The sequence below is a fragment of the Arvicanthis niloticus genome, chromosome 3 (assembly GCF_011762505.2).
Source record: "Arvicanthis niloticus isolate mArvNil1 chromosome 3, mArvNil1.pat.X, whole genome shotgun sequence".
Classification (NCBI taxonomy): Eukaryota; Metazoa; Chordata; class Mammalia; order Rodentia; family Muridae; genus Arvicanthis; species Arvicanthis niloticus.
In genome coordinates this window covers 65,339,863-65,356,284 of record NC_047660.1, presented here as the reverse complement: position 1 = coordinate 65,356,284, position 16,422 = coordinate 65,339,863, and the positions used below count along the sequence as shown (strand labels likewise).

Below are 16,422 nucleotides of genomic sequence, written 5' to 3'. Positions count from 1 at the left end.
ATCGCAGTCAAAAAGAAGAGAGACACATGCAGTCTACTCTAATAGACCTGAGTTTGCAGTTCACAGGTGCACTGTCCAGTCAGACTGAGCAGAGTGATGTAAAGCAGATCACAATCGTGACAGACAATGATAGCCTTACTGAACTTACACATGTTTTTGAACTGGAGATAGGAAAAATTAGGAAAGTGTTACAATTCACAATTCTGCCACAGAGACACTATGGCTCTGTCTATGCTTACTTTTACTTTTGTCTATTTTTGTTTCTGTTACCATTTGTGTTCCCTCATCAACAACCTTGTTTTCAACATTGTGAGTGACTTGGATTCATAGTTGGAACTGTTTACTCTTCTGTGTCGCTGATGCACCACAATAAACTGTTTAGTTTTTCTTTTCTGGTGACTCATATCCAGTTTTCACTCATTTAAATAGCATTTATTATAAACATCTCTAAGTACAAAAGTAATCCAAGTGTCTCACCATATCTTTAGGACAACATGCTTGAACTGGGTTTGTTGGTCCTTGTCTGTTTTACTAACAAGCTTCCTAAATTCATTCTAAGTTCACTGTCTCTACTCCTTTGCCCTTGTGTCAGAGACCCCGGTCTGGTCAGCCTCTACTCCACTGTGACCCCTCTTACTGAGGCTGACATTTATACCTGTAAATCCAACGAGATTACCATTTCTTACCTCTCAGAAGCCTTTGATATAATGCCTCTTCTCTCCTTGATGGGTTGATGGGTGGCCACAAGTTCTGCTATGCTCGTGGCCCCAGAATAACCTCTCTCTGTCTCCTTTCCCGGTTCAGTTGCAGGTTGCTATTCTCGAGATATTGTTGTCTCCTGGGGCTCATTTCTGAAACCCATATTTGACCTATATTCATTTTCAAAAGATGTGGTTTCAAATGCTATCTGTGCGCTGGTAACTCTCAACATCTCCATCCTGGCTCTCCCAGCTGAAAGACAGATTGGATTCATATACAATGTTGCCTGTGGTGCCATTGTCACGCATGACTAATGGACATTCAGAATTTTACATCTCAAAAACACAATGTCTAGTTCCCTCTCATAAGATCTGCCTTCACCCTTGCTGACCTTGATAAAATGGCAGGTAATTGACCTAATTATGTCAGCTGAAGATCTTGAACTCTTATTTAACTGCTCTTTCCCCCACAACCTTCATTGTAAGGCAGCCTAGTCATGTAAGATTTATTTTCTGTCAGGAAAAGTCTGGCACCTTTTTTTTTTTCAAGTAAAAATAGGATGTTACAGTGAATCCAGTGACATCCAAACCATCCCATCCTCATTCAAAGACAGATGAATGAATAAGGCACGAAACTTTGCCTTGAGGTTAATGCTTAATTGATATATACCCGGTCTTTCCATATTTCTATAACTTGCAGGAGCCTGAAGCCAATAAATGGTCTCTTTCTTTGGTACTAAGATCTTTTTTCCACCAGGAAGCTATGCACTATTCAGGAAGTCAAGATTTGAGATATATTCTTTCCTTTGGGTGGTTTGAGTGAAAGTAGTGATAGAAAAATTTGACCTCTGATCTTCCAGAATGCTCCAGAGCAGACCAGTATTTAAAAAGTCTTCACAGCACTCCAAGTTTACAGAACCCCTCTAATCTTTCCAGGCTCCTGGTCTGAAATGAGATAATAATTACACCATATCTGCCCCAGCCTCCAGCTGAGGGAAACACAAGTCAGCCCAGCAAACTTACTGAAGTCATTTCTCCCGCTGAATTGAGATGCTGCCACCTTCGTCGGACCCTTAATTTTCATGAACAATTGGGCCTAAGGAGGGATTCACTAGTCCATTTATCTAACTTGTCAGACTTGGCTTAATTTTCATTTAAGGATTTTCTTCTCCCACCCTGTGTGTTTGATGGAAGTAGAAAGAAGACAATGGAAGGGAGAAGAGATCTTAAGGCACACCAGAGGAAAGGAAGGAAAGGCAGAGATGGAGCACATGTATGTGGAAGCAGAAGTCAGTGACAACTTAGAAAGAAGAGGGAGACTAGCAAGATGGGGCAGAGGGATGCGAGTGCTGAGAAAAGTAAATAAGAACGAAGATGCCATAATGAACCCCTTGGGTTTGCATGCTAACTTTAAATTTTATAAGACAACTTCCTGTCTTTTATGAAATAAAAACTGTACTCTATTTCAGGTTTCTTTTGATGTCTTTTGGGGGTTGAAATATCAATAATGTGTAGCTTTTGAAAATGCTGTCTTTGTCATGAACAGTTTCTGGTAGTGATTTTGCTCCCTTTTACATTTCCAGATGTCTGTTTATTTGCAAATGTACCAATGATATCTTGCCACTTGCTTTTCAAGTCATACTTCTGACCGTTGTTATTGTTGCTTTGTTTGTTTCGTTGCTGTTTGTTTCCTGATTGTACTAGCATGCAGCTGACACAGTGTCAATGGTGACAGAGTGTGGGGCAATGTTGCTTTCTCCCACTTCACTAGAAGAATTCCACATATTTCCCATAAGGCAGCACTGTTGACACTGTGGTGCATACATGGTTTTATATTAAGGCATTTGTTGTTCATTCCTATTTGGATGCTTTTCACACCTGTAGGGACCACTTTGACAAATTCCTTTTCTGAGTCAATAGAGGTGCTCACATGAATTGTCTCTTACCTCCTGTGATAATTACTGGGTTGCTCCTGTGGCTGAAAATAGCTGTTCCTGTGCTCCACCTCCACAGTGATAAATGCTGATGTCAATCACACACTGCCCCCTGGAGTTAGTTAATTATATATCTTCTTTTGATTTTCTGGCCTTCGCAACTATGTAAATAGAATGTTCTATTTTGTACAGTTTATGAAATATCCACACCAGTTTAAATGGAATGGACTTTAGGTAACAAAAACAATATCCATCGCTGACCTGACACAAGCCCTGTTGACCAGTGGTTGGGAAAATCCCAGATTTTCTTTAACGAGATCTATTTTTGCTGATTCCTGTCTATGTTGAATTTATTATAGATGAACACAGAGAAGCAATACTAAGAAAAGTGTTTATGTAACTAACTAGTATGTATTCCAAGCAACTGAGCACCTCTCCTCAGTTCTCACCAATGAGACAGCCCTTCTTACATTCCTGCAAGAATGTGATTTATCAAAGAGGAAACTAATAGAAGTAGCAAGATGAGGAGTGTGTACAAGGACTTCCTTAGTAGTTGCTCCTTCTGACACCTCACTAACCTTGCTACTAGCACATTAGCCAGAATGAAGAGTTTCAATAACTGATATGTGAAATATGAGCAAGACCCAAATTGGCTCAAGTGCCAAGACTAAATATAAGAATTCTTACATTTTCAAATCCACTAACATTTTCAGAGTTCAGATGACAGACTGCTTTCTCCTGTCTGACAATATAATAAAGCCCTGCTTTGTATTTTTAGAGATAATTTAAAGTGGCTCAAGCTGAACTATCATAAAATTATGATAGGAAAAGAATCAACTGAGGAAAAGAATCCAGTCTTCCTTTAATCTATTTATGACTTTATAGATGTAGCACAGTACATGCAAACAAGGACTTCACAGACTTCCGTGAAAGACAGTGAGAATGAGCAAGGGAACTGCTGGTGTTAAAATATCCAGTCATCATTTTCTGAGAAATTGCCATATTGACTTCCAAAATGGTTGTACAAGTTTAAACTCCCACAAGCAATGGAGGAGTGTTCCCTATGCTCCACATTCTTGCCAGCATGAGCTGTCACTGTGTTTTTTATCTTAGTCATTCTGACAGGTATAAGACAGAGTCTCTGACTCTTTTATCTGCTTTTTGGAGACCCATTTTTCTACTACTGGGTAGCTTTGTCCAGCCTTCATATGAGGGGAGATACCTAGTCTTATTGCAACTTGATATGACATGTTTACTATCCCTGGGAGACCTGTCCTCTTCTGAAGGAAAACTGGGAAAATGGGGAGGAGGTGGAAGAGAACTGGGAGGAGACAAGGGAGGAGAAACTGTGATTGGGGTGAAATATATGAGAGAAGTATAAAGAAAAAAACTCCATTGAAACATTATAAATGATAGATAGATAGATAGATAGATAGATAGATAGATAGATAGATAGAGAAGTTTAATTGGTGTTACCTTACAGAGTCATCCTAGAAGTCATGACTTGCCAAAGAAAAAATAACCCAGTGACATATTTGGGATACCTCCCATCAGGTTGTTGGTCAATGATATCCCAGAGACCCCCAAAACTTTGCAGGCCACTGCCATTGATCTTGCTTGCTGTGGTGGTTTGAGAAGATGTTTTATATATTTGAATGATTGGTCACCAGGGAATGGAACTGTTTGAAAGGATCACAAGGGTTAGGAGTAGGCTTGATGGAGGAAGTGTATAACTGGTGGGCTTTGAGGTTTCAAAAGCCCACATTAGTGCAGTTCTCTCTGTGTAAGTATCCCTCTGTCTCTGTCTACCTCTCTGTGTCACTGTCTTTCTCTGTCACTCTGTCTCTCTGTCTCTCTCTGCTTGTGATAATGGACTAAGCATCTGAAACTGTAAGCAAACTCTCAATTAAATGCTTTCTTTTATAAGAGTTGCCTTGGTCAGTGACTAAGGCAAGTTGCCTACCAAAACGCAGTGCTTACACCCAATTTCTAAGGAGACCACACACATTGATCACAAAACATGGAGAAATAGTCTTTATTGATCAGGAAACTTCTCTCTGGTGTCTAGATTTCACATTATTGAAAGATATTGAGGGATACTTACACAGAGAGACTTGAGACAAAAATGTCATCAAGCAGTCTTACCATCTGTGTGTGAACTACAATGACTGGCATGCAAGATATGTTCGTGGGTGAAATAATGACATAAATGTTATGGGGGTGATAAACCTCTTTCTTGTTGTTAAGGATGTTTCTGGACTTAAGGATTATTCCACAGGAAGAAACTTATGCCTGGTACTTCAAATATGACCAAGAATTCATAGTTACAAAGCTTATAGTCCCCAGAGTGAACATATTAACTTGCTAAATGGACCTCTCTATTCTTATCTCTGGAGCCTTGGATTAATACAGCTCTCAAACGTCATCAGAAAAGCTGCTTTGAACAGTGGATGGTGGTTACTATAGAAACTCACAGCTGGTTTCAGGGCAGAGAATAAGCATTGTGTAGTGTGTGGTACTCAGGCGCCACCAGACCATCTATATATCACACCCATTCTCCAAGGCTCATGGATCATTGGAAGAAGAGGGGTCAGAAAAATTGTAAGAACCAGAATTTGGGAAAGGCCAGAGTACAGTGGGGTTCTTCTGGGCATGACAAGACTACTGCACTCAGCTGTGTGCACAAAGTCAAGCCAATCAGCATTTCTCCATGGAGAGAAAAGGGGCTCATGAGCCACCATCCCTATTTTAGGAGCTTTGGGAAAACTAATAGCTTCTGGGGAAGGCATAGTCCATTTTGTTTAAGGATATGGCCCCTGGTAGGTTCATCACACTCCAGTGGATACCTCCATATCCTGAAGTACATGAACAGCACAAATTGGAGTCAATGGATTATCAAATTTAAAAACAAAAAAATTAAAGAAGAATAAGAACAGGGAGAAGGTAAAGTGGGGGTAAATATGACCAAAATACATTGTAGAAATTTCTCAAAAGATTAATAAAATATTGATGCCAATGGAGAAATAGCTCAGTGGTTAAGAGCACTGACTGCTTTTTCAGAGGTGCTGAGTTCAGTTCCCAGCCACCACATGGTGGCTCATAACCATCTGGCATGGGATCCAATGCCCTCTTCTGTTGTGTCTAAGAGAGAGCAACAGTGTACTCATATACATAAAATAAAATATTATGTTTGTCTTATTTGGTCCATTTTACTTAAAAGGTAAAATACTGCTGTGAAAGGATCTATTTCTAATAGAAGAAAGTCTAGACATTACTGAACTAAAGATGCACAAAGAATTTGACAATATTCAAGTTTATGAAATTCATTGTATGCCAGCTAAATCCATCCCTTACACAACCCTATTAAGACTGAATGTAGCATGTTGCATAGTGAAGAATTTCGTACAGCAATAGAAAACATAGTGCAGATGTTCAAAAATGTAAATCTAAAATTTTTCTATTAGTTGTGACTTGAAATTTATACCAACAAATGTAATCAAACACACACACATACACACAGAAAATATATTCAATACCAACTTTGAAAATAGAGAAGACCTAAGATGGCTAATAATACTTGATACTTTCTTTCTAAATAAAAAGGTTTAGCAAAATGCAACAGATTTTTGGTACATAAAAGTGATGCAGCCTCCATTTGGTGATTAAGTTTGGTTTGGTTTTGGTTTTCAAGGCAGGTTTCAAGATTAACAGATATTTCTTTTCTTTTTTTTTAAGTTCTAAGTGTTTTTATTCTACATAAGAGAATCATTTAAAAACATATTCTCCTGATATCTAAATTGCTACCAAAAGTATTTTAAGAGAGTAACACTGACACAATTATATTGCTTTTGTAAATTTGAAAATATTTCTAGAATATTTCTAGAATATGTTTCATCACATTGCTGGGATACTTTTGTAAGAAAAATAACTAAGGCATTTTCTTCAGTTTTGTGAGCTAACAGAAGAGAGCCAATAGATGGAAGCTTTATCTCATATTAATAAATAATTCATGCATTTATACAATAAGTAAGTGTCACTAAAATTAAGGATTTATATGATTTATTTAACTAAAGTGATTATTCAGTAAAAACCTCTATAGCATATATACTAATTATTTTTCTTTTTTATTTTTTATTGAATATTTTATTTATTTACATTTCAGTTGTCATCTTGACTATTTGCATCTATTGTATTGCTAGTTCCTCAACCTAGAACTGACCTTAATACTTGCATGCAATTAAAATTAAAAGGAGGGGGAAGGCATAGGGGGTTTATAGGGAGGGAAAATGGGGACAGTGGGTGACACCTGAAATGTAAATTCAGATATTTCTAAAGTATCCTCTAAGAGGGGTGGAGAAGAAAGACACATTGAACACTTTCTTCACACAACCACAAAAAAATTACAATGGCACACAAATTTAACTTGGAATACTAAGGAGGAAAGTTTCTAACAATTCATAACTCCAAAATGCTCTGCAGGAATTCAGGAAATTGTTCACTTTCCCAGACAATTACTAGTAATACAATAGCATTGACATCACGTGGATTTCTCTCCTTTGTTTGCCTTTCACTTCGGTTCTATTTTCCTTTAATGTAATGTATTCAGTTACCTTGTGTTAAAGGAAAATGAAAAGGGAGGTGTTAGTTTAAATTTGCTGACCTGCTATCTGCTGACAACTAGAAAGTGGAAGAGTTGGCAGAGAGAGGGCCGTACCGCTTCATGTGACAAGAAGGTTTTCATTGGCTGTGAAAACAAGATGCAAACTGAAAAATTCAAGTCTAGACGATTAGTCCAGCTACTGAACATATCAGTGGAGGGTGCCCAGGACATCATCTGAGGTTCAGAAAGAAGAAAGAATGGGTCTTGCTTTAATGATGGCTTCAGCGTTTCTCCTTTGTGTGCAGCTGACCTGTGGGTGGGAGAGTACAGAATCTGGCAATGAGATGCAGGGAATCAGGACAACACAGAGATTATTCTAGGAGATATAGGACAAATAAGGAAAATTCTAAACATGAATACTGAAGCATTTTCTGTGAATGAAAATCTCTTTGTTTTTCCTTAAGCAGAGTCAAATGGACAAGCACTTGGTGGAATAGAGTCCTCCTTCTCTGACAGTTAAGGAAGGTGAGGACTTCACTCTGAATTGTAGTTACCAAGACAGAGCTTCCAATGTTTTTAGGTGGTTTGGACAGGATCCTGAGGGGGCCTCATCACCCTGATACAAATGTTTCCATCAGTAACAGAAAATCAGTGGGGGATGCATAACCAGGCTGGTTATAGAATATCCACACTTTTCCCTGCTTACAAAGGACTCCAAGCTCCAAGACGCAATTCTGTTCTTCTGTGGACTGAGCACATGGTGCCCGTCAGCCACCTGCAGTCTTTACCTAAACCCTGCTGAGAAGCTCAAGAACATAACTTTTCATCTGGGTTTCAAGAGTACTTAGTTCAGTTTTCCTATGACCAAAAGAAGATGTAAGGAGAACTTGCAAAACAGCAAACGTTTCCTTCTAGGATGTGCACAACTGGACAATACGTTCAAATGCTATCCGGTACAGTTTGCATCTCAGTGTGAAACCTGAGCTTTTTGAGTCAATACGAAAAGAAAGCACCAAAACACCAGCATAAAGTGCCTGCCTTTCAGCTTCTTTGTTGGCTTTTACAAAGATGTCACAATACAAATCTTGAAAGCCAGAATCATCCAATTCAGTTGTAAAAGAAGCTATATTTGACACTTCAGAACAAATTAGCTTCGAAGATCAAGTATAAAAAGCCTACAGAAACTGGTATAAAACTTACAAAAGAAGGGGAAAGGGGGACAGGGGATGGTGAAAAGGTACTGCCTCCTGAGTGTAAAGTTCAAACTAGGGAGAAAGCTGAGGCTGTGCTCACAGATAATGAGCAGTGGGCCTTTGGAAAATTGCAAATGCCTTGGTCTCTTCTGTAGAATCAGAATCTGGTGCAGGCAGAATGGGAGGAGACTGTGTGCTAAAGAGTGCTGTGTGCAAGGGAGCAGTGACCATAGATACCAACTGTTCCGAGCACCGTTTCTCATGTCCTAAACCACAAGCGAGCACCCACTGCAGAAGATGTTCTCAATGGCCATGCAGATGAAGTGATCCATATGGGGACTCCCAGCCAGTCGCTGTTTGCATTCATCACTCCATACTTCAGCAATGCTCAGGAAGTAAATCACCCAAGATGACAGAGCCATGGTTCTCTCAGCATGTCTGTCTCTTACTAGGTCAGACTTAGCTACTTCTGTTGTCAAACAGCCAATGTATTACAACTAAATACAACTGAGCTTTTAATATGCAACTATACCCGTATCATTGTTCCTTTACCACTGAGACCAAATACTTCACAAGATGCAACTTAACAGAGCATCTTGACTCACAGTTTTGTAGCAAGGAAGTAGTGATGGGACCTGATCCTGTGTATGGTATCAAAGCCTGTAGTGTAGCCTTCTCACATTTCAGTACCTATTAAGAATAGAGAAGTCGTGGTTAGAAGTTAGGTATAGCTGTAATCTTCAGGCCCCAAGTCGTGGTTAGAAGTAAGGTATGGTTGTAATCTTCAGGTCCCATCTCCAACTTCCTCCAGGAAAACCAATTTCAAAAAAGTTTTTACAACTTTCAAAAGCAGCACCAATCACTGAGGATCCTCTATTCAAACACATAAGCCTGTGGTTGGCATTCTACTGCCAAATTGTAATATTCCAGCACAGTGCCTCATGGTCACCTCATAATTCATACATGTTCAGTTTAACATTAAAAATCCTCATAGTCATACCCTATTCAAAAGTCCATATACTTTCCTGAGATTGAAGCTAAATTTTTATCTATGAACCCTGGTACAACCAAATGCAAGTCACATGTTTTCAATAGACAGTGGCTGAGATTAAATATTCCCATCCCAAAAGGGATGGGTGGGAGCAAAAACAAGGAAAGATCAGACCAAAACAGGACAAAAAGCCAACAGTACAAACATCATTCCCTGCAGCTCCATTTCCAACATCTGGGGCTTTGGGTGACATCATCTGGTCTCCAGTAGGTTTAAGTAGCCTTTTATGTCCAGGTTTGTCACTTGCAAAACACACTCTCTCTCCCTCGGACAATCCTCTCTCAGTGCCCACAGCCTTCTTGGTAGACAGTCTGTGTTCCTGGGATCTCCACTACAACTTGCTATAACTTCACAGCTGATACTAATCATCCTAAAGATACAGGGCTGTAACTATCTATTAGGAGCTAGGAAAATATGTCAAAAATTTGTACATTTCCCTTTTTACCATGTCTTTTACAAGGGTTTTTGGTCACTGTAACAGGTAAGTGTGGTAACCATGACCTAAGAAGGGCAGAATAACTAGGGAATGTAAGTCTACATAATTTCATAAAGAAGGAAATCTAGAACAGTATAAGTATTCTCAAATGGTAAGAAGAATTAAGAATAGAAGAATTTGAAGGAAAACAATAAGTGTGGATTACAGTCTTGGAATAAACAGTATGAACTTTAACCTGTTCCATTAACCTTCTCTGTCTGTTTCGCAAATACTGGAACTCTGAGTGGTGTAGCCACAAAGCACAAGAAGATTTTAGAGGGTCTGGGGACATATTGTACAGATACTATTGGAGACTTCCTCATGTTCCTGGTGGTTACCTCTGTACATTACTTGCTAAAAATTCTAGCAACTCTGAAGACAACTTTCTGACCATGGATGTGGGAGCAACACGAACAGTGTGTAGGTAAACTTGTAAGTACCAGAGTTTGTCATGACAGTAATACTTTATCAGTGATGGAAAAATTCACAGATAATTTCTCCACCCCCTTTGTGAATCATCTGGGGGTAATCCCAAAGGTTATTCTATCAATGTCTCCCAGACATGCTCAGCAATATTGTTCTGTAGTTTGCCACACTGGTGGCTGGCTTTGGACATGTATTATCCTTCTCTTCCTAATTTACTTCCAACCAACATTCCCTAAATGCAAGTTCAATAAAGCACTTATACACAAATCTCTGTACTAGCACTGACTTGAAGGGATCTAAAAACCAAGATACAGGGATTCAGATCTTGAAGCCAAGAAGAAGATGCTGTAGGAAAGAATCTAGTGCCTCTTCCATCACCACCATTAAAGAAGAGGAAACATCAGTAGCTTCTGTTAGAGTCAGCTGCAATCTTCCCAAGTCTTTGACTGTTTCTGTGAGTGGAGACAGGCAGCCGCCCATCTGTGCTCCCCAGACTGCATCCACCATGTACCAGGACTCCAGCTCATGCTCCCAGCTTGGGACTCCAGCTCATGCTCCCAGCTTGGTACTCCAGCTCTGAGATTATGTAGATCCTTGCTCTGGGAAAGCACAAATGTAATGAGTCAGTTAGGGCCTTTCTAGAGTTCTTATTTCATATTTTCTCAGAACTAAATGAGTTTTAAGAGTAACAGAATATGAACTAAGCAATCTAAAGCAATATAATGCCGATGAAAACTCTGTGATCACTGTTTCAGAGCTTTGTGAGGTAACAGAAGGAATATCCAATTTTTAAAAAATATCGATGGAAAATATAAGCACAATTAGATCTTATGTGTTCTCTGGTTTACATTTATTTCTGAATTCAGTTAGATTTTTCTCTCACATGCTTCCTTTTTTTCTCATTTGTCACCTTAAGAAATTGTAAAGAGGAAGTAACTGAATGCCTTAGCATAACAAGGATGTTTTATTGTCTGTAATTAAGTTTTACCTAGCATGCTTTGTTTTGTTATTTTTGTAAGAAGTTCACTAACTCCATTTCTTCTTTCTTTTTATCTTTCTAAAAAAAAAATCCTATTAACTTTCCTTTAAACTATAACTAAAATCCTACTTTCTGAAAAACAGAACAACAAAGGGCCAGAAAATCTCTCCTCAGTGACGTAAATGCCCCGCCCACCTGTGAAAGCTTTCCTGCCAGCACACATAGAAGACAATGATCAGAGCAAGAGACTTCACCCTGTAGGGACAGCAGAGAGCATGGCAGTCCTTAACGCACTGTGGGCCGTTGTGATCACTACATGTCTGGGTAAGAAAGCTGTAGGTCTTTATTCCTATGAGCATCTAGAGTTTTGAAGAAACAGGGACAATTAGTAGTAGAAATACTGCACTGACTCTTAAAACTAAGCTTTTTCTGGGAAGTGTACGTCTGGTATCCCCTGCCTGGCACTGAAATCAAGAGGAAAGACAGATGAGGGTGGGAACCAGATAGAGAGTCTGTTTCTCTGACAGAAGCCACAGTGGAATCACCTTCTCCTTTCTTCTCCACAGGAGCCAGCATGGCTCAGACAGTCTCTCAGCCTCAGCAGGAAAAGTCTGTGCAGGAGACAGAGTCCACAACCCTGGACTGCACCTATGACACGAGTGCTACCAATTACTACTTGTTCTGGTACAAACAGCAAGGAGGGCGGGTGACTCTCGTTATTCGCCAAGAAGCTTACAAGCAACATAATGCAACAGAGAACCGCTTCTCTGTGAACTTCCAGAAAGCAGCTAAGTCCTTCAGCCTGAAGATCTCAGACACACAGCTGGGGGATGCTGCAATGTATTTCTGTGCACTCAGTGGAGCCACAGTGACACAGGCAACAGAGATGGGCTAACAGAAACCTCAGATCTCAGCATCTGTGCAAACATGGAAGAAGTGGCTGGAGTACCAGAAGAGAAAATCATCAACTTTTCTTAAGAGTAAGTGCTACTCTCCTCCAGTCGCAAGAAACACGGGAAAGGGGTATCTGCGGACTGTAACTCTTAAAGTAACAGTCAAGATGGCCATGTAAGTATTTCTAGTTTCATGGAGCTTTCATAATTGCACTTGACTCTCAGAGCTTCAAATCATGTTTACACAAGACCATCTTAAACATTTCCTCTGTTCAGCAATTATTGTAATCTAGGAGTTCTTGCCTCCAGGAATTTTTGTCAAATGATGTTCATACTTTTCATTGACCATTGATATCCAAAAATAAACCTCTTCAAACCATCGTGCAATGGTGTCCTAACCAAGAAGGGAATCCACTTTCTGGGACTGTGTTTTCTTTACACACAACACTAGGCTCTGCTTAGTTAAATGTCTTGATTCTGTAAGAAAGCATACTTCCACCAGAGAATTCAGACAGGTTGCATTGTGCCTGGTTCTGTGTCTGTCACTGAGTTTAATTTGAACTCAGTGTGCCCATAGTCCTCTATTCAAGGTGTGGAGTTAATAACTTGAGAGGGCTAAGTGATCTGGCTATCACGAGACACCATTTGCTGTGATAGGAGAGGGGAAAGGGATATAATTGAAAGGTGAATGTTTCACAGTGCTGCCTTCGATGTTTACATACCAACACAAACAGCAATCGAAGTGTAGCAATAAGCTCTGGGAAGATCAAAATGTCAGGAATTAAAATCTCTCAGCGGCGAAGACATGGGTCAGCCTACAGGGCAGGCAATCAAGGCCACTATGTGCTATCCAAGAGTAAAGAAATATTGAGAGTGTAGTATAGGAGACAAGAGATGAGTGGGTACCAATTATGGCCTTGCTAAAGAAGTGGAGTCTAGAGCTCATGACATGCAATCTTGCTTTATTAAATATTACAAAGACAGTGGAGGCACTCAACAGAAGTACCATAGAGCAAGCTGTGTCTGAGGAGCGCAAAGACAGTTGGAGCAAGTATCTCATCAGCATTGTCGTCCCATCAGAGCCCTGTCTCTGATTTTAGCCAGAACCATGACAGATAATGCTGGAGTTGAGACTCACCTACAACTGATAATAAAACACAGATGCACTGCTCTCCTTCAGCCTTGAGAACTCACAGTCCTCGAATACATGCCACCTGAAAGTGCTACATGGGAATTACCCCAACCCCTGCCAGCCAAACCACTGTAAGAGGAGTCCTCCCAGTCTTAGTGTTGCCCTCTCTACATTAGAGCTCTGGGTCCCTAGAACTTCCTAAACAGTCTACACTCACCCACTACAGCCTCTCTAGATGGGAAAACAAAACACAGGGATTCTTTTACAGAGTAACAAAGAAAGGGGTGAGCTTTTCTGAAAGGATTACTAGTGTCTTAGGGTTTTACTGCAGTTAAACAGATATCATGACCAATGCAAGTCTTAAAAGGTCAACATTACCTGGGGCTGGCTTGCAGGTTCTGAGGTTCAGACCATTATTGTCAGTGTGGGAGCATGGCAGTGCCCAGGCAGGCATGGTACAGGAGGAACTGAGAGTTCTACATCTTCATCAGAAGGCTGCTAGCAGAATACTGACTTCCAGGCAGCTAGGATGAAAGTTTTAAAGCCCACCACCCACAGTGACACACCTACTCCAACGAGGCCACATCTTCTAATAGTGCCACTCCCTGGGCTGATCATATACAAACCATCACAACTAGTGAAGGAAGGTGAATGCTTAAGTGACTACAAATAAGGGCCAGGTTTACTGGGAATGAAAACACTAATTTCTCTCAGAATATGATGTGGCAGGTCATGTTTACCAAACTGCAAGCTCTAGATGTACATACCACATCTGTTCACCACTCAAAAGGCTGACTTACTGTTAGCCACGGACATTTGGAAAAGTTCCTCTATTTTGGCTAAAGTGTGACAAGTTGCCACAACCATAGTAATTCTCATTCCAGAACGAGTATAGCTGTTTTCCTAGACCCCTGCCAGCACCCCTGCAGACCCCTGATGGCAGCTGGCCATAGGAGGTGTTTGTCAGTAGACATCCTTCACTAATGACTCACAGCTCTTGGCTCACTCCTAGAAATGGCCAGTGTCCACCCAAAATAAGGCAGCCAGGGAAAACCTGACTCTTCCACCAGGGGTGGTGCTTGGATACTAAGAATCCACAAAGCCCACCTATACAGTGGCATGCTTCCACAAGGCCACACCTATTCCAACAAGGCCACACCTCCTAATAGTGCCACTTCCTATGGGCCAAGCATGTTCAATCCACCACACAGGATAATGAGGTGAGTTTACTTGCTTGATTGAAATAGGATATGGTTAGAGCTGGTGACAGAGGGAGAGGCAGGATAGTGCCTCCACAGGGTGGCTAGAGAATGACTACAGTACCTGTTCTCTGTTGGGCAAGGTTTTTAAGACTTCTCTGAGAAGACTAAGGCAGGGGTGCCTAAGAAGCAGTAGGGACTTTTACATCTAGAGTCTGGTCTTCCTCTTACCTGTATAAATAAGTGTGTGGTGGACAGATCCAGGTTTTATCAACCAGCATAAATAAAAGATGAAGAGTGTGGCTGCAAAGGGAAAAGGAAGGTTGCTCACAGAGGCTGAAATCTTAAAGAAATGGGATACACAGAGAGGGGCCTATGAGGTAAGGAGAGTGTAAGTAGAGAGTAAGACCCTATGGGGGCATTTGCGCAGATTCAAAGAAGTGGTCATTGTTAAAATAAATCACAGAGGTGAGCCTGGTGATTATAAAAAAAAAAATATGTCTTTTGAGGTAATGGGTTGAAGAAGAATAATAGCCCATTGCCTATCCCAGAGGCTGAGCTCCTCTACCCTGGAAACCACCTAAGGCATATGGACAGCATCTTTCCTCAGAACACATGCCAAGGCTGAGGCCTGGCTAACTCTGCTAGGTCATGTCACCGCTCTTGCTATCCTGACTCTACTGAACTGGACTGTTAATACGCATATCCATGAAGTGTTTGTGAATGGATCGAGCTGCTGCTGCTGACCTGTGAACTGAACTGAAGGTTTCCTGACAATGCAGATAGGATTTGCTCCAAAAAACCATTTCTATACAGGTCCACTTTCCCTATATCCTTTCTTTTCCACTACCTCAGATGAGAGACTGCCCCAAGAAACCTAAAATGAGGACACAAACCTCAGCCAGAAAGAGATGTAGCTTTAATTTTTTTCAGTGCTTACTTTTAATGATGGTTCTTAAATGCTTTAACCTCCCTTTTAACCCACCACTATTCAGAGACCAACAAGAATTGCACAGCCTATCATCCTATGAGCAAGCCTAGCCTAGCATCTGTCACTGTCCATTGAGTCCTCTTTATAGTCCCTCCAAACATCACGTGTCCTCCATGGGTCTTGCCTCACCTTGAGTCTTGCCTTAGCACAAGAGTCTGTCTCAGCTGACATCACTCTGCCAATCTGCCAATCTGCCAATTGGCTGGAGTCCAGGGTAGTGTCAAGAAGCTGCTGCACACCACCAGAAGTTTTTTGGTGTGTTTCTGTGGAGTCCCGACAAAAGGAGCTCAACCATACAGGGTAATGCTGACCAATATATGCATGACATTAGCGAAGAATCCTTCATCACCTGTCCTTTCATGTGCTTGCTTTAGCAGATCTTTCATCTGTCTGCTTCAATGAAACATTCCTTCACGGGTTTGCCTTAGCCTGTGTCCGCTTCAGCTAAACATTCCTTCACATGTTTGCCCCAGCAAAAGCCATCCAACACAACACTGACTTTCCAAAGAACCCTTAGGTTTCCACTTCAAAGAGATATTTATGAAAAGGTCTTCTATTTTGGTTAAATTATGACAATTTACCAAAACCATTGTAATTAGCATTCCAGAACTAAAATAGTAGCCAATGTCCACACACACACCCCAAAAAGAAAGCTTTTGTCTCTCACTCTCTACCCTGTCCACCTCTTTTCCTTCTACAACTATGCCTAGTTGTACGTGGACAGCAAGTCTCTAGGTTCCCAGTCTATTGACCTTCTCCTGGGGGTTTTCTCTGATCAAACCTGCTCTGCTGCAGAAGACACTCTTCCCTTGTCTGTCTATCATCGTTACAATGGCCTCGTACTGAGTCTA

The 16,422-nt window shown here is 40.7% G+C and overlaps 1 gene segment (V, D, J or C); it reads left to right on the top strand.

Moving 5' to 3' along the window:
• The first annotated feature begins 11,581 nt into the window (after positions 1-11,581).
• Positions 11,582-12,544, top strand: LOC143441591 (T cell receptor alpha variable 38-1-like). The segment is given in 2 exon segments: positions 11,582-11,680; positions 11,923-12,544. Coding segments are annotated over 2 exon segments (378 nt in total).
• The last annotated feature ends 3,878 nt before the right edge of the window (positions 12,545-16,422 follow it).